Raw genomic sequence first — 27,055 nt, forward strand, 5'->3', positions numbered from 1 at the left:
CAGCAGTGGTCAGATCTCCATGGATTCCGGAGTGTGTATCTATATACCCATACAGCCCTACGCATATACCCAGCGCCCTCCACCGAGAACGCGGGCAACCTATCTTCAACCTGGGCACATTTGGGAGACCGGCGATGAGGCTGATCAATCAATGCTGGCTCTATGCTATCTGGGAATTAGCATAACTGAGTGGAGGTCTCTAAGGCGTCGCTTCAGCCTTCAAACTGACGCTTCTCTCTCCTCCCGCTTCAGGTTCTCACTGCTTATCTCTGGAGTGTCGTCCAACCTATCCGACGTCGTTGTTGCCGCACGCTATAGACACCAACCATATCTACAGAGTATCTGCCAGTGGCATTTGACCCTTCAAGCGTCGTACAATTATACTGTCTTGAGCACTAGCTATCGATCGCCCTTGTCCGAGCCAATGTATGTTCACAGCGCCCTCCAATCGTTCGTCTTTGCGACCAGCATCTATTGCGACTACCAAGACGACAGACAGTCCTGCCTGAGCCAATGGATGTTCACAGCTCCCTCCAATCATTCAGCTTTACGACTGCATATATTTCGACCACCAAGACGGCGACCAAATGCGCCGGCGGCTGTCAAATATGGGTCTGTGGGCAACTCCATTATGCTATCGATAGCCGTCATCTGTGGCGGAGCAAGGCTACGGATCTAACCCCTTGAATCTGTAATAAGGTCTATCAGAAACGGCCTCCTGAGCCCTCTCAAGCAAACCAAGCAAACATAGCTCGCTTTATATACAACAACAATACATGATTGGGACACAGCTGTGGTGGCTGTTACGCCGGCTCTCCGAGGAGATTTCTCCAGACTTGACGACATGGTAGAACCCTCGATTCGGTCTGTGGTGCAGAAGCTGGCGGCAAGGCTCGAAAAGGATCCCGGCACTCCTGTCGCCAATGCCACGCCGTCGTTCTGGCAAGATCCTCCTCACCCGTTCGCGGACCAGCAATCCGCGAACCTGCCGACTGAGACAGACGTTGTCATCATCGGCTCAGGAATCAGCGCCATCAGCACAGCCCAGCATCTACTGCGGCTGCAGCCGTCGCTCAAAATTTGCATGCTTGAAGCCAGGAGGGCCATCTCGGGCGCCACGGGCCGGAATGGCGGACACATCAAGGCCGTCCCCTGGGGCGACTATTCCGCCCTCAAAGACGAGTTCGGGAAGGAGAGTGCGATGAGGATCACCAGTTTCCGGCTGGCGCACTTGGACGCCCTGGTCGAGGAAGCCAAAGCGCTGGGCGAAGCCGGCAAAGTCGGCTTGGTCCGTCGCGTCCAGAGTCTGAGCGCGGTGTACGATCAGGAGGTCTGGGAATCGGCGAAAGTGAAGCTGGAAAAGTTTTTGGAGGATTTTCCGGAGCAACGGGGCCGATGGTTCGCTATTGAGGGAGTCGAGGCGCTCAAGGTAAGCCAAGCAAGCAAGCAAGAGCAGAGAAGAGCATGGTGCCTTTTGTTTCACATCCATTACTTTCCACCAGTTCCGTTTATCGGCTGAGCGAGTATCGTGGAGACGTCCAGTCGAGGAAAAACTTGGTTGAGATATATATATACTGACACACCAGTCTTGACTACTCCCTTCAGGAGCTAGGCATTGCCAACGCTTTTGGGGCTATCAGTGGCCCTTCGGGAGCCGCATGGCCGTATCGATTTCTTGGATGTATCTTGCAGCGATTACTGGATGGAGCACAACTGTCGCTCGAAACACATACTGTGGCAGAGGATGTTCGACGGACTCCACCATCGCCCTCATCAACGACAACAGCAACAGCGGCAGCAGCAGATTATCCCTACGAAGTCATCACGTCCAGAGGAACGATCCGTGCCAAACACGTCATCCACTGCACCAACGCCCACGCAGCACATCTCCTCCCAGCGCTGCGGGGCAAACTCTGGCCCCTACGAGGCCAGATGACCGTGCAGGCGGTGCCGCCGGACTTCCCGCGCGTCGGTGCCCAGAGGTCCTGGAGTGCAATCTGGGCCCGCGGGTTCGACTACATCACCCAGTCGCCCGGCGACGACGGCTCGTTGTATCTCGGCGGCGGCTTCCTGCAAGGCGGACCCGAAAGAGACGAAGACATAGGGAACACGGACGACAGCCAGCTCAGCGTACAGAGTCTGGAGCATCTGGAAACCGTGCCGGCGAAAGCCTTCGTCCACGGCGAAGGTAGTCGGATCGTGAACAAGTGGACGGGAATCATGGGCTTCACGGGCGACGGGTCGCCGTTGGTAGGTCGGGTCGGAAAACACGTCTCGGGACGAGACGAGTGTGACCCGCAGATTGGGGGCGAATGGATTGCCGCGGGCTACGATGGGTATGGGATGGTGCATTGCTGGTTGTCGGGAAAGGCGCTGGCGGCGATGGTCACTGGCCGCGACGAGGTCGATGGGATTCGCGAGTGGTTCCCTATGAACGAGTACTCGTGCACGGAAGAGAGGTTACAAAATATGAGTCCCATGCGTTCTCTGGAACAGTTCTTTGGTGTTCTGGAAACGTAGAGTTGGGACCACAATGGTTATGTTATAGCGGAAACAGCCTTGCCACGATGAAGAATAGAGAGAGCATTCAGGGACGCCGTTGAGGAGTAAAATCCCAACATGTCGTATTCCTAACTGGCCCCCTACAACCATGCTAGCAACCCCTAGACTGCCCACGTTTGACAACGTGATATGTTGGTGCATCATTAGGTATCTGGTGGAATCGCTCTCCCTATGTTCAGATGCCCCTTTGATAGTGCATATAATGAACCAATGGCCTGCCGTAGCATTTTTATGGCAGACTCTGATACTCGGCCGTATACTTCCCCTGCCAAGAGCCGCGCGCCGTAGTCGAAGCGCAACTTCACGAAGTATGCGGCGTGCGGTCGATCATGCACTGCATCGCAGGCCCAAGAAAAGTTCCCGGACGGCCATTGCAGTGCAAACAATCCCAGTCCAGTCCATTCCAGAAAGCCAACCACCAAACGCGTTGACCAGAAGAGCAGTCGACAGGATAGGACAGGACAGGATTACACGAGTGGGAAGACAAGATAAGACAAGATGGCGGCATTCGGCGGGCAGACGCCTACGATCATCGTGCTGAAAGAAGGTCAGTCAGTCCGTTTCTTCTAGTTGTACTTGGGGTTTGTGAAGGTCATGCCGGAAACTACAGGACAGATTGGATGGGATGGGAAATACCAGCGTCCAGCCTGTATTTCTTATTACCTGAGATGGGAGGATATATACTACCGTTGCTGGACCTTGCTTTGCTTTGCTTCAAGACGAAAAAGAGATACTAACTTCAAACCCCGGATTACAGGCACCGACCAGTCTCAAGGCAAAGGCCAAGTCCTATCCAACATCAACGCGTGCCTAGCAGTCCAAGACACGATCAAGGCGACGCTGGGCCCGTACGGCGGTGACCTGCTCCTCGTCGACGCGGGAGGCAGACAGACCATCACCAACGATGGCGCCACGGTCATGAAACTCCTCGATATTGTCCACCCGGCGGCGCGGATCTTGGTCGACATTGCGCGGTCGCAGGATGCCGAGGTCGGCGACGGAACCACGTCGGTGGTAGTCATTGCCGGAGAGATCCTCAAGGAAGTCAAAGAGCTAGTCGAGCAGGGTGTCAGTACACAGACAATCATTAAGGGTTTGAGGAGGGCGTCGGAGATGGCGATCAATAAAGTCAAGGAGATTGCTGTGTCGACTCAGGAAGGCAATAAGAGCGAGACGCTGCGCAAGTTGGCCGCCACGGCCATGAGCAGTAAACTCATCCATCGCAATGCTGATTTCTTTACCAAGAGTACGTTGACCCCTCTCTGGAAGAGCTACCCATACTGACTTCAATGAATAGTGGTCGTCGATGCAGTCCTGTCGCTAGACCAAGCTGACCTCAACGAGAAATTGATCGGTATCAAGAAAATCACCGGCGGAGCACTGGAAGATTCCCTCTTCGTCGACGGCGTGGCATTCAAGAAGACCTTTTCGTACGCCGGGTTTGAACAACAACCGAAATCGTTCAAGGACCCCAAGATTGTGTGTTTGAACGTCGAGCTCGAGCTCAAGGCCGAAAAGGACAACGCCGAGGTCCGCGTCGAGCAGGTGTCGGAATATCAAGCCATCGTGGACGCCGAGTGGCAGATCATCTACGACAAGATGGAGGCGTTGTACAAGACAGGAGCCAAAGTCGTTCTCAGTCGACTCCCGATCGGTGATCTCGCCACGCAGTACTTCGCCGACCGTGACATCTTCTGCGCCGGGCGAGTTGCCGCCGAAGACCTCGAGCGTGTGTGCCAGGCCACCGGGGCCACGGTCCAGAGCACATGCACAGACATCCAGCCATCGCATCTCGGCACGTGCGGACTGTTCGAGGAGCGTCAGATCGGCGGCGAGCGGTACAACCTGTTCAGCGACTGTCCGCAGGCCAAGACGTGCACGCTGGTCCTCCGAGGCGGCGCCGAGCAGTTCATCGCCGAGGTCGAGCGCAGTCTGCACGACGCCATCATGATCGTGAAACGCGCTCTGCGCAACAACACCATCGTGGCCGGCGGCGGCGCCACCGAGATGGAAGTCTCGGGATACTTACACCGCTACGCCGACAAGAACGTGCCGCACAAGCAGCAGGCCGTCGTCAAGGCGTTTGCCAAAGCCCTGGAGATCATTCCCCGCCAACTGTGCGACAACGCTGGCTTCGATGCCACCGACATCCTGAACCGGCTGCGCGTCGAGCATCGCAAAGGTCAGGTGTGGGCCGGCGTCGACTTCGACCATGAAGGCGTGCGGAACAACATGGACGCTTTCGTCTGGGAACCTGCCCTGGTCAAAGTCAATGCCATTGCCGCCGCCGTCGAAGCCGCCTGCTTGATCCTCTCCGTCGACGAGACCATCAAGAACGAAGAGAGCCAGGCCCCGCAGGCCCCGCAGAGAGGATTGCCGCCTGGTGCGGCCCAGAGAGCTCTGAGAGGGAGAGGAAGAGGTATGCCTAGACGGTAGAAAGAAATGCCTCTTTCAAACGTGTTGCATTGCCAATCCGTGTCTGTTTACAACCCGGAGAACATGACGTTACGACGATCGACAAGCAGAAAAAAGGGGAGAAATCGAGAGTCGGTGGGTGAGTAAGTGAGTGATAAGAAGAAATGAATGAAGATGCTGGACAAAGACAAGGACGGTCGTGGAAGTGTCATGTCAATCGTCCAGCACTGAGGTCCCAGGGAGCTGGGTGAAGAAAGATCCCAATGCTGGGAACCACTATGGCTGGGCTGGATCTCTACAAACAGCGACAAGATCGATCTGGCAAGATTCCAGCCCTGATGGGGATGATAGCCCTGCTGTGCTTTTGTTGCCAGAGATTCACGGAGTCTTGTCATTGCAAGCGAGGCCAAATGTGAAGCCGAGTTTGGAAGAGATCAGCACCAAGATGCATGGGAAGCAGATTTCTCTGAATCGGGCTCCCTTGACTTCTGAATTATGATGAGACCGGACCGTCCGTGTTTGTCTTGTCGTGTCGTGTCGTGAGAGGGATGGGACAGCAACCACGGAAGGGCCAACCTGCAGGATCTGTCATGACCGAGTCAAGCAAAGGCTACGCTACTGGTGCCCTGAACGAGCAGTGCAGGCTGGCAGTTTACGCCTTGTGGCATGGTACTGGCCCAGCGGACGTCTTTGCTTCATGGGCGTGAGGATGAACACCAGACCCCTTACAGATCAAAAGATATGATACCGTCACCTATTTGGAGATGTCTCGAGATGGTTCTATCCATGAATGCTAGAAAAAATAGAACATGGATAATGGATCCGTAAACGAGTGTCAGTGAATCAGATGGTGGTCATCGTAGATAAGCTACTGGTGTGAAGAACGAGGAACCCAGAATCCCAGAGCAGCATACCCAGCCCTGCAATCCTGGCCTTAGCCCCTTTTCAGGTGAATTCGATGTCTTCATGATCATGTCATCATGTTGCATGTCTGTCTGTGGCTGGTAACCACCGTCAGGTCTCCCGGAGAAGCTGATCAAACTACTCGTCATAAGGTAGATAGGTTCGTTGAAGAGAAGGGTGTATAGCTGGGGTATGCATCGGTGTCGGGGATAAGGAAGAAAAGATCAAGACTTCACGGGGTAGGCAGGGGCCTGCATACCCAAGAGCGCTGTAGATCCTCTTGCAAACCTAAGGCGAGTAGCTTGCCTTGCCTGCCAGTCACCAGTATGTATCTTCCTGCCAGCACGGAAAGTCGATAATAGAGATGCATTTCCGCGTCCAAGGTCAAGCAGGCGAAGGACGAGGCTGCCAGAAGAATCGGTGTCACACAAAAGTCACGGATGGTGAGAGGCAAAGCACAAAAATAACCCCGAATCATGACAGAGCAATGGTAAGGTAGATGACAATAACTATCTGATTGACAGACAGCTCGGGCAGGCAGATGGCAAGCAGCAACTAGACCTGTAGTGTCCGGGACTGGCACTCGATATGGGTGTGCGGGTGACTGAATGTCCTTTTGTATGTAACGATCGTATGGGCAACGACTATGGCTTCTTCGCGCGGTTCATAACAGTATAGGAGTAGCATGGTATTCAATCCGCTGTTCAGAGAAACCAGTCTGCAATCACGAAGACGTACTTGGATGGCTGTATGGTCTGTCTAACCTCGTATTGGAAACCGAAGCTTTCGCGCCGGGATATCTCAAGGGTATGGCTAAGCAATCATGGTTTCGCGCGAGTGGTCGATCCAAGGCCTGTGTGTGTTCGCTTACGGCTGTTGATGCCCGATTTGAAATCTGTCAATTTTGTAGTTCTGCCACAACTGGCCTGTTGCAAGGTATGGCTTTAGCCGTAGACAAGTGAAAACCACTTGGAAAGACAGCACTCGTTTACTCGGCCAAGGCTGCAGTTGCTGAATCAGGGAAACGGGCTGATAGTTAGTGCCTGTCTAGCGTGTCTCAAAGGAGAGCAGGGCCTTGTCGACTCGGTTAGTCGACAGCGGAGGGTATGCGTGCGTTCGTAGAAGATGCGTCAGGGCTGACCAAACCCCTTCAGCTGTATCAGAGGCCCGCGGATGACAAAGGAAGGATTGTGATATTGATAGCGGCGTAGTAGCTGGTCCGGAACGCATGGCTTGGGGTCAGGATCTTTGTAGTCGTTCGGAAGACTCAGGCATTCGTCCCGAATCAGATGCAGGGTGTAGTCATCACCGACCAATACGCTGCCACGTGGACATCCTAAGATGGTACCCGAACACTGTCTTTTGGGAAGAGAGATTGAACAAGGTAGCATCCGCTTCTCGGTTGGAAAGCAGCTGAAACGGAAGAGGAGATGCTGGAGAACGGCCGTAGGCGAGCTGCTTCGCTGAGTCAAGGACTGCGAGTCAGTTCGAGGATCATGGACAGAAACTATTCACCTAAGGTACCAATAAGGCAGCATTCGTATTGGTTTCTGTTCTGCTTGTGGTCTGTTATTTGAGTATTGTACCAGCTGCAGTATGCAGGGGCGCGGGACAGTGGCCCGAAATTGAAGGTCGACCACATCTTTGGACGTGTTCTCGACCGCTTAAGGAGTGCTTGGTGTCTAAACGCGTCAGTGTGCGAGGTGAGGTGATCGGACTTTGCCAGGAAGGGACTCTGATAGCCGTCGCGTGCAAGGGAGGGTCACAGGGCTGGATCCAGCGGCTAGGAGGTATCCTGAAAGTGTCATGGCCACTGAAAGCGCCGGAAAATGAGAGGGCGGCGACTAGTAGTACGTACACCGTACGTAGTGACAATCTCATCAGCCCCTCTTAGTCCAGACTCGGCAGGTGTTGAACGAAAAAGGACGGAATACGAAGGTGAAGCCTGACAGTGGCGGTGGCAGGGGCGGTGGCAGGGGACCTGGTATGGCTGATGAGGCTGAAGCATACCCATCGCGAGAATACCCAGAATTAGGTACTCTTGTAGTTGAAGGGAGAAGGGCTCTGGTTGGTATAACAGCACACGAAGGTAGGTAGTCGAGGAACGGTAGATGTAAACATTCGTCAGCTTGCAAACTTGCCATCGTGACGCCTACAGAGGAGCCTAGAAGGACACTCGAGTTGCAGGCAGACGGCGAACAACGAACATACACAAACCGCAGGCGCAGGCACAGGCACCATCTCTCCAGAATCCTCTGACCCTATACATCAGTATCTCACAGGGATACAGTCCTCCATCACCTGCGCTCCTCGATCATTATTGTTATCATCCATCTCAAAACACGATCACTTCACCGTCCGGAGACCATCCGTAGGTACCGTTCAAGTTCTGGGCCGACCCCTAATCCCACTTCGCCTATCAAGATTCGCTAGAGACCTGCGGCTCCAGGCGATACGAACTCCTCCCTGTCCCTAAGCTACGACCCTACGACCCTCTTCTCCACCTCCGGACGGCTAGGGCCCTGGACAGCAAAATCCGAGTCAAAGAGCCGAAACTCATCTCACCTGCTGCTCTCTCACCACGACATTTTGATATTTCGACGCTCGCTCAAGATCAGTGCTCATCTTCTTCGCCCGCTGACGACTTCAACGCTTGAAAATGTCTTACTACCCGGGCCAGGGCGGCTACGGTGCTCAACAACACGTCGGCGCTGGTTACGGATACCCTCCATCGGTCTCTCCACGACCATACCCTCCTCAAGGCTACTCTCAAGGTCCATATCCTCCTCAGTCGCACTCGCCACAGCCCTATCCTCCTCAAGGTTACGGACCTCCTCCACCACAGGCCTATGGCGCTCCTCCAGGCTATGGTCAACCATCACCACAAATAGCTCCGTACGGCTATAACAATCCCCCTCCTCCACAGAGCGGCGGTTATGGCGGTTACGGATCGCCTCCTCCGCAACCAAATGGATACCCAGGTATGACTGTCCCCCTTGCCAACAATAGCCTGGATACTGATGTGCTCTAGGCCCTCGACCCGGAATGCCAGCCTACAACCAGTATTCACAAGGCAACTCCAGCGGCCCTCGTCCGCCTCCGACGGCCCCTCAACAGTTCGGCCATGGTGCCCCTGCAGGATATAGCTTCCAGTACTCGGCATGCACAGGAAAACGGAAGGCGTTGTTGGTCGGAATCAATTACTTTGGTCAACGAGGACAACTGCGAGGATGCATCAACGATGTTAAGAACATGTCGACGTATTTGAACCAGAATTTCGGTTATGCCAGGGAAGATATGGTCATCTTGACGGATGACCAACAAAATCCCATGTCACAACCGACCAAAGCCAACATCTTTCGGGCAATGCACTGGTTGGTCAAAGACGCCCGCCCCAATGATTCACTGTTCTTCCATTACAGCGGTCACGGCGGTCAAACACCCGATCTGGATGGAGACGAAGAAGATGGTTACGATGAGGTCATCTATCCCGTTGATTTCCGAACAGCCGGTCATATCGTGGACGACGAAATGCATCGCATCCTCGTCAAATCGCTGCCGGCGGGAGTCAGACTGACGGCAATTTTCGACTCGTGTCACTCCGGATCGGCCTTGGACCTGCCATATATCTACTCCACTCAAGGAGTGCTCAAAGAGCCCAATCTGGCCAAAGAAGCAGGCCAAGGGCTTCTGTCCATTGTTTCGTCGTATGCTCGTGGAGACTTGGGCGGTATGGCTTCGACAGCGATGGGATTATTCAAAAAGGCAACCAGTGGCAATGCTACATATGAGCGCAACAAACAGACCAAGACCAGTCCGGCCGACGTGATCATGTGGTCTGGCAGCAAAGACGAACAAACCAGTCAAGATGCGCAAATCAACGGAGAAGCCACAGGGGCAATGAGCTGGGCGTTTGTGACCGCTTTGAAGAAGAACCCGCACCAAAGTTACGTGCAGCTACTCAACAGCATTCGAGACGAGTTGGCAACCAAATATACGCAGAAGCCTCAATTGAGTGCCTCACATCCTCTGAGTAAGTTCTCCCTCCGAAACTGCGAAGGCGACCCGTGCTAACTTCCACCTCCAGATACGGATTTGTTATATGTAATGTAACCTGAAGGATTTTGCTCCTCCCAAAAACAGACGACTCCTGCCCCTGCTTGCCTTTTGTTTGCATGTGATTGCGATACGGCCGGCGTTTGTACAGCTCGAGTTTCGAATTGATTCTGGCCGGTTGGGACTTCTGCCTTGCCACATATCATACGCAAAGGTTGGACGCTGGACATGAGTTTGGATAGCAATAGAGGCTACGACAGGTATATTACGAAAGGCTAGCACGGCGCGAGGGACGGTAGAGGTCGTCAACGACGAACTAGTCATCATAATGAGCAAGGATTGTTGAGGTCAACTATATTGTAATTCTGTTCCTCTGCCCTTGGATACTAGGGACCAAGCCTGGCTCTACCGAATCCAAGGTTGACGAGGCTGACGAGGCTGAATTGGACAAAGAGAATTGAGCGTCATAAGGCGCACTCCGTATACACGTGACCGTCCTCTCCACATGACTCCAAGTCTCCAACTTGAACTCCAGCATCTTGTTGCGCAGGCACGTACCGCAAGGCATCTATCTATCTACCTAGTATAGAAGAACACAAGACTCTCTGATACCAGACTCGCAACCTCTTGATCGACAACTCTACACCAGCCACGGCGAACGGCCTTGTTCTTCCTCCCTATACTCACCCACCTCTCATTCCTCGGCTACACGAAAGGGTACTTCCCTTCCACCTCATCGGCCAAGATGATCCGACCTCACCACCGTCCCCTTCAATCATGAAGCCCGATGTCCCTCCCTCCTACGAGAGTGCAGTGAGTCGCGAGGCTTGGACTATAATCGCACCTTGGATCCCTTCCAGCGACCTCTGCTCGGCATGTCTGGTGTCGCAGAAATGGTATTCGATCTTCATCCCTTTCCTCTGGGGCGACCCAGCCTCTCATTTCGGAATCGCCAATGACGCCGTCTACGTCGGACTCACTCGCTTCAAAAGGATTCTTCGTAAGGCGAGGCTGAGCGTGAGAAGCCTCACTCACACGTTACATCTCCCGCCTGCCTTGAGTGAGATCTATGGGGGTCCAAACCCCTCCTGGTTGCGCGATGTCCTCGAATACCTCCCCAATCTCCAGAGCCTTATTGTCACCAAATTACCCTTCTTCGATCATCACAGCCTTAATGCCCTGAGGGCCACACGCAATGAAAGGAGATTGTCGTCTGGTGAAGAAGATATACTGCCGACTTTCGGCTTGAAACTACTGTTGGCATGCAGCGAGCCGAATACCACGTCGTCGGCGTTGGCAAATGCATTGCCAAGGTTCCCCTGTCTCGTCTATCTCGATTTGTCATATACCACACCGGCTCGAGATGCGGCGGTCCTCGCGGCTCTGTCGTATCTACGCGATTTGCAGGTTCTCAAATTACGGGGTGTTGGTCTTCGAGATGGGGAGGCAGAGGTGTTGGCTAACGCCATTGGGATTCGTGTCCGTCTGTTAGACCTCAGGGACAATCTACTGACCGACATGGCTGTCAGGTCCTTGATGCAAGCATCTTTCCTCCCACCTGGTGCCCCTCAGTTCAACTCCCTCCATGTGGAAGACTGGCCTGTCGGCATGGCCCCGGGACCAGACTTCTTCAGTCTTGACACCCTTCGAAGTGAAGAACTGGATCATGAGCTGCTTAAACAACTAACCAATCCGCTAACTGGGAGGTTAGCATTTGAGGACATTCCACATCGAGGACTCACCCATCTCTACATCTCAGGAAATCGTCTGTCCGTTGAAGGCCTATCTAGCCTCCTCAAGTCCGAGAGGTTACACATCTTTGATGGTGGGTCCGTCGACACCATCAAGATCATCACGAGAACTCACTCTGTGTCATCGCCGACCGGTTATATTGATGAAGTTCGCTTCCCTGGTGCCGAAAAGCTCATCCCGGTCCTGGCGCAGTCTGCTAGAAAAACCCTGACATATCTGCGGATTGACCATGCACTGGTTACGTCCAGGACGGAGGTCACCCCAAATTTGCCAAAACATAACCCAAAGTCAATCGAAATTGCAGGTTCTCAACCACTTGCGGCTGAATTATCTACAGATTGGAAAGTGGTGGAAGCGCCGACTTCTGCCCACTATTCTGTAGAGACGCCCGGGTCCAACGGACCCATATTCGAACTTGATGCTACTCCCGCACCACCGAGAGTTGAACTGATTGGTGATGTGATGTATTTTGCTGTCAGCCCTCCGATCGGGGACAAGCCGCAGACTTCCACCCCGGTGATCGAGGTACAGAGCCCGATTAGAGGAGATGGACCCTATGCACCAGAGGTGGTCAACGGCAATGATGGGATGACTCGTCGCGGACATGAAGACCGCGGTATCATGTCGGAGACAGAGGTCTCTGATGAGACAGGAACGCACAGTACACCGAAGTCTCTGTTCTCTCCGGTCTCTCCTGTGACAGCGCATGGGACGGTGGCATTCCAACCACTGGTGGCCCCGTCTCCATCAACTCTTGTGTCTCCTCCCCCAAAGGCGGGACCTCCTCCTAGCTCCGACCTGCCCGCACTGTCTCCCTCTGTTCCATCGGATTCATCTTCCGCAATGCCGCCACCGCCACCGCCACCGCCTGCCGCATCGCACCACCGCCAGGCGCGGATAGAAGCTCTCCTCGCCAAAAGACCCCCGGGGTTATCATCAAAGAATATAGAGCATGGTACACCACTTTCCAAAGCAACAGTCTCCAGCTTGACCACTTTACATCCCTGTCTCCTCCCCAACTTGCGGACGTTGGTACTGACTAATGTGCCAACCACTGTGCCGAAGTCTTCAGGGGTAGTTGATGCGCTCAAGGCGTTCATCTCTGCTTGCGCTGATGAGTCTGCAATATCTCGTCTAATGGCCAGAACAGACTATTCTCTACCACCAGGAAAAGCTCGACATATCGCCGAGATTGAAGCTGCACGGTCGCTGTTTGCTCTCCGTACCATTGTATTAGAGATGGAACAGCCCGGTGTAGACAAAACCAATGCTCAACGTGCCTGGCAGCATTCCCGTCAGCACGTCAGCATGAGTAAATCTTCGACCGGAGACCGTGATAGTGAAAATCTTTGGTCTGCGGCCGAGAATGACTTTAGCTTCTTCGGCGAAGAAGGCGAAGAGCCGGCGGAGTGTGGCATTTACCAGCATGACCCGGAGAAATACTTCCCAACGGCACACTTGGACGATAAGATTCTCTTGACCCCCGAGGACAGTCATGTGGACAGTGGCTCCAACAGTCCACATAGCAGTGTCTTCGGAACCCAAGCCCACAGTACGCTGTCGCCGTCTTCTGTGGACTATTCTGGCTCAGTGGGTGTCTTTCCAAGTCCGCGCAATTTGCCTCTGGGTCGGAATCGACGAAGCTCAAACGAGGCACAACGCGGTGGCGGGAACCAGAGGCCAGCCCTCGCCGAGATCCAGGCCGGCCCAGTGTCGCCGCAATACATGAGTGGCAGTAGAAGACTACCTTCTCTGTGCCAGTCCCAGTCCCAGAGGGTGTCGCAGAGACAACGACCACCAACCTCGGATCCAACTCAAGTGGATAACGACGAAGAGGAACCCAAGATCGATGTCGTGAGCGACCTGGCGAGTTGGAGAAAAGAACGCAAGAGAGTCTACGACGACGAACTGGCGCGGTATAAGACGAGCCGGCCCGCAACGAACAATCTGCTCCTCAACAGCAGACAGACTAACGGACTTTCCGCCGCTGAGCAGACTTCGTCCGAACAACCAAGAGGTTACGGCTATGGATTCGACCATGGCGCAAGACCCGGCTCGGTAGGATATACTGCGGATGCACGCCCTTCGACCCCGGCCCTCGGTCCTGCGTGTGAAGTAAGCGATCTCGACATGAAGTTCATCGAGGGCCATTGGAAAGGCGAGATCAAGGTCATCCGGAACCCGACGCCGAAGGGACGCACGGGTGTTGTTGACATGTATGGGAATTACTTTGAGAAGGGATATTTATACCCTTGACGGACTATGCGTGCTTGGAAACCCCGGACACGGTGAAAGACTCGGATTCAACGGTGGACACGTTGAGCGTGTCTTTTTCTCTTACATCGCTTGTTCACGTCTTACAGCCTCCGTCGTCTTACCGAAAAGGGGGAAGAAGGAGATGATTTCGTTCGCGGCGACCCCTGATATGGAAATATGGTATTCCCATATAGTAAGTGTTCTGGAAGTCATTGTCAGGGCCACATCGGTCTGGACCATATGCAGAGGGATTGAACCGTATATATGACGATTAATGATGATGATACCATGGTAGCGACATATATTCAGCTTCAACCTAACGACGATGAGATGGATGATCGTAAGCTACTGAGTACCAATGTCTTTTCTCTATCTTCATGCAAGTATTGTTGGGGGCTGTGCCTGTTTACTCGTCAGGGATATGCAGAGGAAAGAAAGGTACAGTTGTGTTTACTTCGTCTCCCCAGCCCCTGTTCGCATTCGTATCTAGAGCATTGCTCTAAGGGAGGAGTAGCTGATAGCTTCGAACGTCTGGACTCGCTGTTCTGCACTTCCAATTCCATCTCCCATTCAAACGTGCAGTGCCCCCAAACCTCATCCCGCTCCACTGTCGGCAGCTCACCTCGCAACGAGGAGAGACCCGACGAGGAAAAGACAAGACAAGACGACCAATTGGGAGAACTGCAAACCACAGTCCGCCCCAAACCCAACGCCGGTTGCTCATACCCGGCAGTGCCTTGCTGTGCGTCCTTATTCTTTGCCCATGCTGTGTCCTAGCCACTGCATAATCGCGATATGGACTCCAATTCAATCCCCCTTCGGAAAACACAAAACCACGGAAGTAAACAAGAACAATAGAGAGACGGGTCAGCAAATGCGTGTATTTCAAGAGACGAAGAAGAAGAAAAATGCAGAAGCCGCTCATGTTGATATTCTCGGACAGCGGGGGGCAAATTGCCGCCCATGCGAGGAGTCATTGGTGGGAACAAGTCCAACTCGAGTCATGGTCTAATCAAGCACCCTCGCTGCCGAATTCTGCCGTCCACTCGGCGTTTCTTTTGAGGTCTTCCCCCGACACGGTGGGCCTTGAGGCCTTGATGGCTCGGATGAAATCTTTGACCTGCAAGGGCGGTTCGAGGAGCTTCTCGGAGTCGATGTCCATCCAGGTCATTTCCATGGCGCCGGCGTCGCCGGGGGAGCAGGGCGTGAGTTTTTCTTCTCCGTCAACGGTGACCTAAGAAACAGAAAAGTCAGTGGTTAGCCGCCGAGATTGTGTGATTCAGTCTCTCCTGCTGCGTTCCGGCTTCTTTTGACATGCTGCATGATCAAGCAAGTGCCAATGCCATCAAGTGAAGAGAAGAAATGACGGAAAAACTCACCTTCTTATAATGTGTGGCGGTTTGAATCTTCCTCACAGGCTGCATCAGCGCATCTTGCACTGCGATGCTGATATCACTTCCGGAATAGCCCTCGCTCAGATCGGCCAGCGTCTTGTAGTCCGCCTGGGTCAGTTCGCATTTGGTGTCTCCGACGGCGAGTTCGAACATGCGCATGCGAGCCGGCTTGTCCGGTAAAGAGATATGGATTCTGCGCTGGAAGCGGCGACGAATGGCCGCGTCGAGCTGCCAGGGGATATTTGTCGCGCCTAGAATCAACACGCCCTTGGAATCCTTGCCCACGCCGTCCATCTGGACCAGCAGTTCGGTCTTGATGCGGCGTGAGGCTTCGGATTCGCCTTCTCCACGCGGGCCGCACAGCGCATCCACCTCGTCGATGAAGATGATGGCGGGCTTGTTTTCCCGCGCCATGGTGAACAACTGTTTCACCAACCGCTCGGACTCGCCCATCCACTTGCTCACCAAATCGGACGAGCTGACGCTGAAAAAAGTGCTGTTGGCCTCGGTCGCCACGGCCTTGGCCAGGTACGATTTCCCCGTCCCCGGCGGGCCGTACAGTAAGATGCCCTTCCACGGTTGCCGTTTGCCCTGGAACAGGTGGGGGAACTTGATGGGCAGGATGACGGCCTCTTTCAACGCCTCTTTGGCCTGGTCCAGCCCGGCCACGTCCTCCCACTTGACGTTCGGCTTGTCCGTCAGGATCGCCCCCGTCAGCTGGCCGCGCAGCTTTTTGCTGTCGGCGTCCTCGTCCTCTTTGTCGCCGCTCTCGCCTTTGCCGGCGCCGGCGCCGTTCACCGCCTTCCCATTCACGCCCATCGCCGCGGGTTTCTTGCGATTACTCGGGTCGTTGGCCTGGATGTGTGCCTTTAATTTCTCCGCCCGGTCCATGTACTCGCCCGCCTTTGCCCGGATCATCTCCTTGGATTTCGGGTTCTTCTCCCATTTCAGCGCGAGCATGAACAGCTCCAGCGCCGCATAGTACTGTTGGTACGCCTGTTCGTACGATCCCGCCGTGTCGAGCTCGATTGCCTTTTTCACCGTGTCGATCGCTCGTCCGAGGAAATCGGTGTTCGACATGACCGGCAGACTTGGGAGAGAGGCGCCCTTTTTCAGGCTCCGAGGGTGGAATGTTGGTGTTTGGTTAACGTAGGTAGGTAAGGTCCTTTCGCCGCTGTTGCAGTGGGTACGTCAAGGTGGTAAACAAGCGCCGAACAGGCAGCAACAGGGGTTCTTTGGTCGCGATAGAGGTGACTGTAAGATTTTGTGTAGAGACGGGAAAGGGACAAGGTCAGGAGCGCACTCCAGATGTGTATAGACTCCGTCGTGCGGGCGTCTGGTCTGTCGTGCGTGAGGTAAGTCACTGGTGTGCAGTGGCAGTGGTAGAGCGGCGGAGTTTATAAGTCTTGATACGCTACATCAGGTAGTACTCCTAGTACTGCTATCTACGTATTACTATTATTTACTTGACCTAAAGCGCCGTCGGGATTTGCCCCGCGAATAATTAACACACTTCAAGTTCTCTTCAGTAAACAACACTTGAGATTCCAGCATACGTGAACCGTCTTCAACCCTCGCACGGTCTCAGCACCATGGAAGAGGACAGGACGAAACTGCAGGCTTTGTCCGAAGCTCTGCAGAAGTATCAAGACGGTGAGTACCAGTCAAGCCATCAATATTCAGGCAACCTATTGTCTATTTCTTCTCCGCTCAATGCCTCTGACCAAATGTCTCTCCAACAGATCTTCAGACTGCAATCGAAGCCCGCCAGAAACTCGAAGCGCAGCAACAGGAAAACCAGGCCGTACAGAAGGAGTTTGTCTCGCTCGCCGACGATGCAGGCATCTTCAAGCTTGTCGGCCCTGTGTTGCTGAAACAGGACAAGACCGAAGCTTTGAGCGCCGTCCAAGGTCGACTGGAGTTCATCGGCAAAGAAATCTCCAGAATAGAAGCGAAGATCCAAGAGCTGCAGGAAGGTAGTGAGAAGAAGAGGGTGGATCTGATGCAACTGCAGCAGAAATTGCAGATCGCGGCGCAAGAGCAAGGTGGTGGTTGAGAGTGTCGAAAGGAGAACTTCGAGATGGGGTCGGACAACAAGTATCGAGCTGTGCATGATATCTGCGTTGAACTGACCTGCTACGATTCCAAGCGAGCTCTAAGCCATGCAACCAGCCGGGGCATCTCTCTACGTCTTGTACCGCCCTTCGAATGGGCAGTCTTCGCCGGCTGTTGCCGGACGTGATCGCTCTCGACGAGGCTCCGTCGGAGGTCAACCGCATCAGAATTGACGCTCAACACTGTGACGACGCTGACGAGTTAGTGTTCCGTCACAATTAGCAACTGGGTCACAAGTCGAGGAAACATCACATTTTTGCATGGCATCATCACGATCTGATATCAGACATGAGGTCGTTGGAGGTTACAGCTGTGTTGTCAACTCTGCCCGCTATGTCTGGGCCTTACGACGACAGCAACATTGTATCTCGATTCAAAACACCAGAAGGAACAGACCCGGATGTTGTCTATTGTTGCGGGAGGTCGAGGACCTGGGAAGGCTATGATTTTTGACACTCGAGGTGCCTGCTTCTGCATCATCGATTCCCTCGGAGGTGGTATAGAGCACTGAAGCGGTGGTCCGAAGGCGTTGTCTGCGCTTAGTACTTGAGCATTCCCCCCAGCGCGCCCTAGGGGCTCCTGAACTATGGAGCCAGCGGTACTAAAGCATCTTTCTCAGTGCTTATGTTCGCCCTAGGTGCGTGACTGTCCTAGATCAGATAGTGACGGACTGATGAACATCCGAAGCCGTTGTTGCAGTAGCACACTCAGCCTGTATAAATTTACAGAGTCCATGCAAAAAGCACCATCATACACCGCAGAAGCACAACCTATCTAAGATATGGCACGTGGGTCACTCAACATCTTTATCACTTCTTGCCTTTGGTTCTGTATATTTGAGTCTGTGCGTACACCACACCAATACTCAGGCCGTCTGCCCTGATAGCATAGCGCAGGGTTGAGGCATTGGGTAGCATTGCTTCCGTGTCTGTGAAAAAGGATCTGGTCAACCGACAACGCTCCGAAATGAGGAAGGCCCTGCTGCGTATTGATGATAATTGGACAGCCTCGTCAGTCACGTGATTATGACCAAAGAGGTCTATTGTACTAGTCCTATCGGGGTAAAACCTGTAGACTATACGATTGGCCCCTCCTGCAGGTGGCTTGGCACATATTTTTCGGGGTCAAACTCGAACTTGATGTCGACGGCAACTTCAACTTGTGGATGTTCAACTGGCAATCTACAAAACCAAATTAGTCTTCTTCCAAGATCAAGTGCTCGAGGCGTGGTCAACAAAATGCCTCGTGAGAAGAAGAAGCGTGGCCGCCGAGAAGAGGAGAAAAACAGTAAACGCAAACATGACGAGACTTTGCAATCCGCCGCGAAAAGACTGAAATCCGACGACACCGAAAACGAACCAGAGTCCAATGACATTGTCATCAATGGTGATGCCGGAGATGACTACATTGGGTTCGAGATCGAGGCTGCATCGGGTGCCCAACCACCTCCGGAAGAGGACGTCTTCCACGGACTCCTTGATCCCGAAGAACAAGAATACTACTCGAATGTGAACAACAAGATCGTAGCCAATGATTTTGAGTCTGCCGAAGACCGTGCAATCTTTATTGCCGCCGTCCACAGAGAAACGCAGGGCAAAGAACTCAAAGTCGCCTCGAGTCAGTCATGTTCCAGGTATTTGGAAAAGATCATCATGCTATCAACCGCCGAACAACTTCGAAGTCTGTTCAGCAAGTTCTTGGGGAATCTGACCTACCTGGTCCGGCATCGCTTCGGGAGTCATTGCTGTGAAACTTTGTTTCTCGAGGCTGCGAAGTATGTGGGCAAGGAGAGTCGCGACAGCGAAGGAGAGGAAGCAGATCTCCCCACAATGGAAGAGCTCTTCCTTCAGGCCGCCGACGAGCTTGAGCCAAACATGGGCTTCCTTCTGACAGACCGATTCGCCTCCCACACTGTCCGAGTATTGTTTTTGGTCTTATCCGGGGAGCCCTTGGACGACTCCTCGGTGAAGGCCATGCTCGCGAGTAAAAAGAAGGAGAAGCTTGAAGCCCCGGCAGCTACGGAACTCCAGTCAACTCAAAACAAACGAGTCGTACCCAAGACCTTCCGCCCTGCGCTGGAAAAGCTCATTCATAGCGCCATTTCAGCCTTGGACACGACGTATCTGAGAGCCCTGGCAACGCATCCCACAGGGAACCCGGTGCTCCAACTTCTTGTCCGACTGGAGCTTTCACATCCCGGGAAGAACAAAAGGCTGGAGGCAAACTCGGTCTTTAAGAAACTGTTACCCGACGAAGATCTGGAGGATGATACGGAAAGTGCCAAATTCATTTCGGGACTACTTTACGACCCCACCGGATCTCATCTTGTTGAGATATTTGTGCACGACCTTGCAGGCAAGACGTTCAAGAAGCTTTACAGGAATATTTTGATGCCGCGACTGAGCAGCATGGCGAAGAATGACATAGCAAGCTTTGTTGCGGTCAGGATTCTCGAGCGGCTCGGTAAAGACGACCTCACCGAGGCGAAGACTTTACTTCTGTCAGAAATCCCCATACTGGTTTCTCGCCGGAGGACTGGCTTGATCAAAGTTCTGGTCGAGCGATGTGCTGTGCGAGAAGTGGATTTAGAAGATCTGTCCGACGTACTGAAAGCAGAGTACGGCAACGAGCCGGGGCAGTTCCTTCCGAAACTGCTTGACTTCAAGCCGTCAGATACGGAGGATCATACTCAAATCGCAGACGAGTCCAGAGACAAACCAGTGTCTACACCCCGCAAAACGGATGTTCACGACTCACTATTGGCTCAGGCCATGCTTCGGGCTCCAAAGACCGACGCGATCGTGCAAGATAGCTTGCTTGCAGTTGACGACAGAACACTGCTTCAGATGTGTCAAGATTCAGCTGCCTCACGAGTGATTCAAACCGCCCTTTCTCCAAGCAGCTCCAACACTCAATTCAGGCGGCAATTTGTCCCACGCTTCTATGGGCACATTGCGACGTTGTCCCAAGACCTTACAGGATCCTACGTGGCCGATGCACTGTGGACTGCGACAGATGGATTGCACTACATGAAAGAGCGGTTGGCCAAAGAACTTGCAGGCCACGAGAGCGAACTGCGACCGTCGCCATTCGGCCGGAATGTATGGAAGAACTGGGCCATGGATTCGTACCAACGGCGGCCGAGCGAATGGCGGGCGTTGGCTAAAGGGTATGACAAGGAAGAACCCAAGGCGGAAATAGTGAGCACGACTGGGAAGCATGCAAATGATACCCCTGCGGAGAAGAAGTCGGCCATCCAGATTGCCCGGGAGAGGTTTGCGCAGAAGAAGGTTCAAGGTGCGAAGCATCAAAAGACCCCGGCGAGAGGCGCCAACGCGGTTCCGACGAATGCATGAGCATGGCCGTCATTCAGGCTGCATTGTCATATCGGGAATGTAGAGACCATGGTGTGTAGCGGCAATGACACAAACTTGCATTCGCCTGATCGGTGTGTGTTTTGTCCCCTGAATGGCTCAGCCTTGTAGCCTTGTAGCCTCGCAGCCTCGCAGCCTCGTCGACCCCGGAATTGCGTCATTTGGAGAAGTTCGAACGCCAGCGAAAATTTCACCAGGCAGAGATCAGACGACAACATGAACAGTTTTCATGTACATATAATCAGAGATTCATATTTAGAAGCGCCATTCCCTTCTTTTGCTTGCATCCTTTACTCGGTTTGTGTTCCTGGGTGGCACGTTTGCATCTAGCGACTGTTTCCTGCTTCCCACGACATCATTGCGATATACTCGACATAAACACCGCACTACAACACATGGGCCGTCTCCCAGGGCAGTCATTCCCTTCAAACCGACTATAAACGTTATAATATAAAAATGACAAACCAGAAAACATCGATACATCAACTCGGCGGTAAGGTGTCCAACAACCTGACCTCCAACGGCTCTCAGACATACGGGCACGGTCCCACACATGTCAACGGCAGCCAGCGAACCGATGGCCTTATTGACACCACATCGCGGGCGCAGGAGCTGAAGACGCTCCTCTCAGCGGTCATCGACCGACTCATCCCCTTCATCGAGTCCGCCGACGCCGAAGTCCAAGCACACCAGAACCACCAAGAACTCAGCAAATCCTCGCTCGTGGAGGCTCACGCTCCATCCGACCTGCACGCCATCCTCACAGCGAACGGCACACTATCAATACCCAACCAAGGAACCGGCCAGGATGGGCTTCTGGACACGCTGGCCTCGGTATTGAAGTACAGCGTGAACACATCCTGCCCTGGGTTCCTGGACAAGCTGTACGCGGCGCCGCTCCCACCCGGCATCGCCGCCGACCTGGTCCTCAGCGTGCTCAACACCAATCTACACGTCTACCAAGTCTCCCCGGTCCTCTCGCTGATTGAGACACACGTCGCGCGCGCTCTGACGGGCATGTTCGGCTTCACGGGGCCCCGCGCCGGCGGGATCAACGTGCAGGGCGGCAGCGCGAGCAATCTGACGAGCATCGTGATCGCGCGCAACACGCTATTCCCGGACACGAAGCGGCTAGGCAACAACGCCGGCGGCCGCTCGTTGGTTCTGTTCACCTCGGAGCATGGACACTATAGTATCGAAAAGGCCGCGCAGCAGTGCGGATTCGGTAGTGCCAGTGTGGTGTCTGTGCCGGTTGATCCGGTCACGGGGGAGATGGATCCTACTGCGCTCGAGACGTTGATTATCCGCGAAAAGAGGCATGGCAAGACTCCCTTCTATGTCAACGCCACTGCGGGGACTACTGTGTTGGGCTCGTTCGATCCGTTCGCTGCCATTGCCGAGGTTGTGAGGAAATACGGGCTGTGGCTGCACATCGATGGGGCGTGGGGCGGCAGTTTTGTCTTCAGCGAGGTCCTGCGTCAAAGATCCTTGCGAGAGTGCAATTTGGCGGACAGTATCGCCATCAATCCGCACAAGATGCTCGGAGTGCCGGTGACGTGCAGTTTCCTGCTCCTCAAAGATCTGCGACATGCTCATCGAGCAAATACACTAAGAGCAGGATATCTGTTCCACGATAAGGAAAACGAACAAGACGAAGCAGAGAATGACCCTAATGACAACGACAGTGTCGATGTCGAGGACGGACAAGTAAATGGCCACGCAAAAACCAATGGACACATCGATGGGGAGGAAGGGGAAGAAGATGAGGAATGGACTCCTCCTGACGACCTAGCAGATCTCACACTGCAGTGTGGCCGGCGCGGAGACAGCCTCAAATTTTTCTTCGCATGGCAATACTACGGCACGTCCGGCTACCGCGCGAAAATCGAGAACGCATACTCGGTGGCGTGCCACTTTGCGGATCTGGTCGACCGACATCCAGACCTGGTCCTCGTCAGCACGAACCCGCCACCCTGTCTGCAGGTGTGCTTCTATTTTGCGCCGGGCGGGAGAATGGTATACAACGTTGACGATGAAGTGCGTGGAGGGAAACAGAAAGAGACTCAGCCAGACATAAAAACGAAGCTGAGAACAGGAAAACGCAATTCATCCCTCACAAGTCGGATCAGCCAGTCGTTGATCCCGCGAGGTTTTCTCGTCGACTTCGCACCGGCCTTGAGCCATGAAGTTGAGAAGGGCTCTTTTTTCCGTGCCGTTGTCAACATCTCCACCACCAAAGCGACTGTTGAAAGACTTGTCGATGAGGTTGGCGCGGCTGGACGAGCTTTTTTGCAAAACCAGAAAAAAGTATAGAAAGCAGGAAAGCTTGTTTGAGGAAGGACTCGCAGCAAGGCTGGCCAAGAACATATACCATATATATACTCTGAGAAAGAGATGTTCATGGACACATCATATACGATCAACTGCACCATCTAGGGACAAAATGTAAGATTAATATCTCTATGTTACGACATTTATGGACACCCGACCGTCGTCATATTAACCACTGTTGAACCCTTGGCTTGACACCGTCTATCGGAGGGATTTTCGAGGGAAAGCTTTAGTTAGTCACACAACAGAAGAGGATCCTTGTCCGTCTATAGCTTAGTTTCCGTGATGACCGTGGCCGCCGCCATCTTCTTCTCAAGATCTGCATCTTCCGACGCAGTACCGTCGATGTAGATGACCTGTTCGTCGTCGAAGAAGCCGTCGGTCTTGCCGAGATACTCAAAGGTTTTGGGCGTGTCGTCATAACGGGCCGGATACACGGGGACCGGGAAGATGGTGACGAGAGCAGCATAGACGACGCCAGAGGTGCAGAAGGTGATCAGCCAGCCCATGCGGTAGATGTTTTTGGCCGCGTCGTCGACGGCGTGCGGGTGGAAGCGGCCGATCAGCCCGGGCAGACCGAGCGCGAAGCCGCACAGCCAGGCCGCAATGCCGCGCCAGTTGACGCCATAGGTGTACCAGTAGATGGTGCCTTTTTCGCCCTGGAATAAGGATACGATGTGTAGGTTCCCGCGTCGAGCGTAGAAATAGTCGGTGATCATGATCTATGTAGTCAAAAGAAATTGATTAGTATTCATTGTGCTTGGACAGAGCAAGTAGCCCCAATTTGGGTGGTAGCAGTAGGAGTAGCAGTAGGAGTAGTAGGCTATACTTACAGCAGACAACGGACCGAAGAAGATTGGCATGGAGCCCAAAAAGGTGATGAAGTTCTCTGCCGACGCCAGAATCTTCCACGGGACCATGGCAATACCCAGGAAACAGCAGATGACCTGGCCTCGCACGATCGTCATGTATTTGGGCATCAGACCGGTCAAGTCGGCGCCGAAGGCGATGGTGTTTGTGCCGATGTTGGAGCCGATGGCTGAGCCGTAGAAAGCCAGAGAGACCAAGAAGACGGCGGTCCGGGCACTGGCGGTCCAGTAGCGGTCGAGGATGGCGTCGAGCAGATCCCAGATGTTCCAGTATGCCGTGCCCCAGGCGCCCTGGATGGACGCGGTCGCGGCCAGTCCGAGGAAGAAGACCAGAGTCTTGGACACGAAAACGGCCAATCCCTGCAGCGGCCCGGCGTCGGAGGGTTTTCGACAATAGCGCGACAGGTCGGACTGCGTGACGGACAGAGACGCGAGGGTGCCCATGATGGTGTTGATGCCGGCCATGATGGCCCATCCCAGAGGAACCCCGTCGGCTGCCTTGGCCACGGGGTTGCCAATGGACGCGATGCCCTGGCCGTGGGCCATGCACCAGCCGAACAGACCAAAGGTGGCCACTGGCATGACCAGGCCTTTGACGGTGAAGAACCATTGGATTCTGGACGGGTGGATGAAGAGCTGGAAGCAAATGAGTCATGAGTCAGTAAACTGACATAGTTTTGAGACTGCACTCTGCTAAGGGGTATAGCATCTTTTGAAACGTACCAATGGCATCTGAATGAGCCAGGCCACGAAGAAACAAACCAGCTGCTTGGAGGTGATGTCGGCCGATAAAGGCAGAGTGTTTTCCCAGTTCTTCCATGACGAGCCGAACATGCACAGAATACAGGTCGAGATCAGGTTGGCGCCCGAGTACGTTTGGATCCCGAACCTGTAGCAGCCAGCTGTTAGTGGGTGATCCTGTCGCGTGCCTTGTCAAGAAGATAGAGAGAGATTGTGACGTACCAGAAAAGACCCGTCATCAGACGCAGACAGACGAAAACAAATGAGCCGTACATTCCCATCACTGCTCGGAGGACGACCGGGCTGTTGGATTGGTCAACGGTATGGTACGGGAGGAGGTAAGAAAGGTGTAACTCACTATCCAACGTGATATCGACCACCTGGTCGGGCTAAAGCTGTGACCGCGAACGCTGAGATGGCGCTACCAAGGATGCAAGAGCACAAGGCATATTGCCATGACTGAATACAAAGGGAGAATCAGATTTGTTGTGTTTCAACGTCTGTTTTGAGCCGCTTTCTCTTACCAATCCAACAGCAATCAAGGAGGAGGCGACGTTCCAACCGGTAGTTCCAAAGGCCAGACCGGCCCAGAAGAGAGGAAGATGGTACCATGTCCAAGTGCGACGCTCTATACGAAAACATTGTTAGAGATTTGACAACAAGTGGCGAGTACAGAACAATGACAATGACGTACCAGGACTTGTTGGCTTTAGATCGTCGTTGATCCATCGGGACGAGAGAAGCCCATGCTGAGGCTCTGTCCGAACAAAAGCGTGGAACGCAGCAGCCGACTTGAAGTTGGCCGCGAACTGGGTGACTCTCTCCATGGCTGCGAGTGAAAAGCTGGTGCAAGGAGGAGTCTGGAGCTATGGAGATGTAGAGGTCGGCCACTTCTGAGGATCGTCGTCTTTCAATCTTGTGCACATACACAAGCATGGGCAAGAATAGTTATTGTACTCGTCGTAAACCCCTCGGTCGGCGGCGGGCGCCGGTCTCGATGTCTCTTGAGCTCTGGCCTGATGGAGGTAAGGCTGAGGTCTGGCCATAGAAATGGACTTCAGTTATCTCGCACAGCCGAATACCGTTATGCATCGACGTCGCTTCATGATAACCAGTCCCACCTTGTCGTCTCGGGTCCAATGTTTGGGTACTGTATCCATACCGAGCGCCCTGATCCATCCCACCAGAAGGTGTGAGTCGTGCGATAGCTCCGCCAAGTGATATGCTCACCGCTGCCAAGTCCGCTATGTATGTATATACAGGCCTCGTTGCTGTGTACGGTAACCAGACTCAAGTTAGCCACCCGATATGGTAAGATCGCGGAAGCTCTTATTTTGTGGATACTGCTCACTGTAGACGAATGGAGCTCATCGAGCCACGGTAAAGTGGGTCTCAATTGGGACTGGTGGATACTAGATAACCTGGAACGGGCAAATAGTGGAGGCGCGCCAAGATCGTCTACTAGTATCAGCGACGTATCTGGGGGGTAATGCCTATCAATCCATCCGGGGTAACAAACTCATTCAATGCCCCTATTCGGATAGTGGGATCAGCCAAGCAAGGCTGGGTCACGCTCAGCCCCACAAACCACGGACTAGGCTCGGTCTCGCCTATCGGGGAGTGGCTCTACGGCTATCCTCACGACAATAGGCCACTTCCTTGTCATAAGCAGAGCCACTGACACCGAACACAAAAGTCCCATACCCTCAAACAAGTGTCAAGCCCTAGACTATAGATCTCAAGTAAGAGCCTTCCTCCAGATGGGCCGATAACTAACAGAATAGACGAGTTAAGTGGACGGATTAACAACCCTGCCGACGACTACACCAAAAGTCCCCAGGCACCTTCTTCTCCAAACCGGACCTCGTACGTACCAGTGGGTTGCCACGGACTCTATACTAGCCTTCCATTGTCTGCCAATGTGGCTTGAGTCGGCCCCAGATGATTTCAACTTGACCTCGATGACACGGATCGGTGTCTCTCCCGAGACCACGACCCCTGTTACACGGACTGGTATCCTATCTTGGTCTTGTTACTCACCTTCCAAAAGTAGGCCAGCATCTCGGCTGGACCTGCTAGGGCGTTCTGGTAGCCTCACCAAACCGGCCCCTCCTCCCTGCTTTATTGTAGCGTGTCCTACATAGCCGGAACGCGCCTAAATCCGCGGTTGCCACTATCAAAGCTACCTATCTCTAGCGTTGATATCAGTCGACTTTCAAGTTACCGGTAGACGTCGCATCACAAGCATGTTCCGGCTGACTGCTATCCGAAGAGCCCTACAGCGAAA

General features: G+C 53.7%; 9 protein-coding genes across 9 annotated transcripts; 7 read left to right on the forward strand and 2 right to left on the reverse strand.

Annotated features, from left to right (window-relative positions):
- Positions 1–844: 844 nt before the first annotated feature.
- Positions 845–2,520, forward strand: A1O1_03156 (uncharacterized protein; the record flags this gene model as incomplete). The annotated part of the gene is made up of 2 exons (XM_007724062.1): positions 845–1,429; positions 1,606–2,520. The coding sequence occupies 2 exons, from the start codon at positions 845–847 to the stop codon at positions 2,518–2,520; spliced, it is 1,500 nt and encodes a 499-aa protein (XP_007722252.1).
- A 540-nt stretch (positions 2,521–3,060) lies between these two features.
- Positions 3,061–4,998, forward strand: A1O1_03157 (T-complex protein 1 subunit eta; the record flags this gene model as incomplete). The annotated part of the gene is made up of 3 exons (XM_007724063.1): positions 3,061–3,109; positions 3,320–3,808; positions 3,860–4,998. 3 exons carry the CDS (start codon positions 3,061–3,063, stop codon positions 4,996–4,998), a joined length of 1,677 nt encoding a protein of 558 aa, XP_007722253.1.
- Positions 4,999–8,539: 3,541 nt separating this feature from the next.
- A1O1_03158 (metacaspase-1) lies at positions 8,540–9,993 on the forward strand (the record flags this gene model as incomplete). The annotated part of the gene is made up of 3 exons (XM_007724064.1): positions 8,540–8,861; positions 8,912–9,913; positions 9,968–9,993. The coding sequence occupies 3 exons, from the start codon at positions 8,540–8,542 to the stop codon at positions 9,991–9,993; spliced, it is 1,350 nt and encodes a 449-aa protein (XP_007722254.1).
- Positions 9,994–10,713: 720 nt separating this feature from the next.
- Positions 10,714–13,944, forward strand: A1O1_03159 (uncharacterized protein; the record flags this gene model as incomplete). The annotated part of the gene is made up of 1 exon (XM_007724065.1): positions 10,714–13,944. The coding sequence occupies one exon, from the start codon at positions 10,714–10,716 to the stop codon at positions 13,942–13,944; it is 3,231 nt and encodes a 1,076-aa protein (XP_007722255.1).
- A 1,012-nt stretch (positions 13,945–14,956) lies between these two features.
- On the reverse strand, positions 14,957–16,418 carry A1O1_03160 (vacuolar protein sorting-associated protein 4; the record flags this gene model as incomplete). The annotated part of the gene is made up of 2 exons (XM_007724066.1): positions 14,957–15,178; positions 15,324–16,418. The coding sequence occupies 2 exons, from the start codon at positions 16,416–16,418 to the stop codon at positions 14,957–14,959; spliced, it is 1,317 nt and encodes a 438-aa protein (XP_007722256.1).
- Positions 16,419–16,930: 512 nt separating this feature from the next.
- On the forward strand, positions 16,931–17,394 carry A1O1_03161 (prefoldin beta subunit; the record flags this gene model as incomplete). The annotated part of the gene is made up of 2 exons (XM_007724067.1): positions 16,931–16,991; positions 17,081–17,394. 2 exons carry the CDS (start codon positions 16,931–16,933, stop codon positions 17,392–17,394), a joined length of 375 nt encoding a protein of 124 aa, XP_007722257.1.
- Positions 17,395–18,691: 1,297 nt separating this feature from the next.
- On the forward strand, positions 18,692–20,809 carry A1O1_03162 (uncharacterized protein; the record flags this gene model as incomplete). Its single annotated transcript, XM_007724068.1, has 1 exon — positions 18,692–20,809. The coding sequence occupies one exon, from the start codon at positions 18,692–18,694 to the stop codon at positions 20,807–20,809; it is 2,118 nt and encodes a 705-aa protein (XP_007722258.1).
- Positions 20,810–21,283: 474 nt separating this feature from the next.
- On the forward strand, positions 21,284–23,140 carry A1O1_03163 (glutamate decarboxylase; the record flags this gene model as incomplete). Its single annotated transcript, XM_007724069.1, has 1 exon — positions 21,284–23,140. One exon carries the CDS (start codon positions 21,284–21,286, stop codon positions 23,138–23,140), a length of 1,857 nt encoding a protein of 618 aa, XP_007722259.1.
- A 284-nt stretch (positions 23,141–23,424) lies between these two features.
- On the reverse strand, positions 23,425–25,595 carry A1O1_03164 (uncharacterized protein; the record flags this gene model as incomplete). Its single annotated transcript, XM_007724070.1, has 7 exons — positions 23,425–23,880; positions 23,992–24,663; positions 24,751–24,916; positions 24,991–25,071; positions 25,127–25,227; positions 25,293–25,396; positions 25,463–25,595. 7 exons carry the CDS (start codon positions 25,593–25,595, stop codon positions 23,425–23,427), a joined length of 1,713 nt encoding a protein of 570 aa, XP_007722260.1.
- Positions 25,596–27,055: the final 1,460 nt, after the last annotated feature.

Source organism: Capronia coronata (genome assembly GCF_000585585.1).
Source record: "Capronia coronata CBS 617.96 chromosome Unknown acBCG-supercont1.2, whole genome shotgun sequence".
NCBI lineage: Eukaryota > Fungi > Ascomycota > Eurotiomycetes > Chaetothyriales > Herpotrichiellaceae > Capronia > Capronia coronata.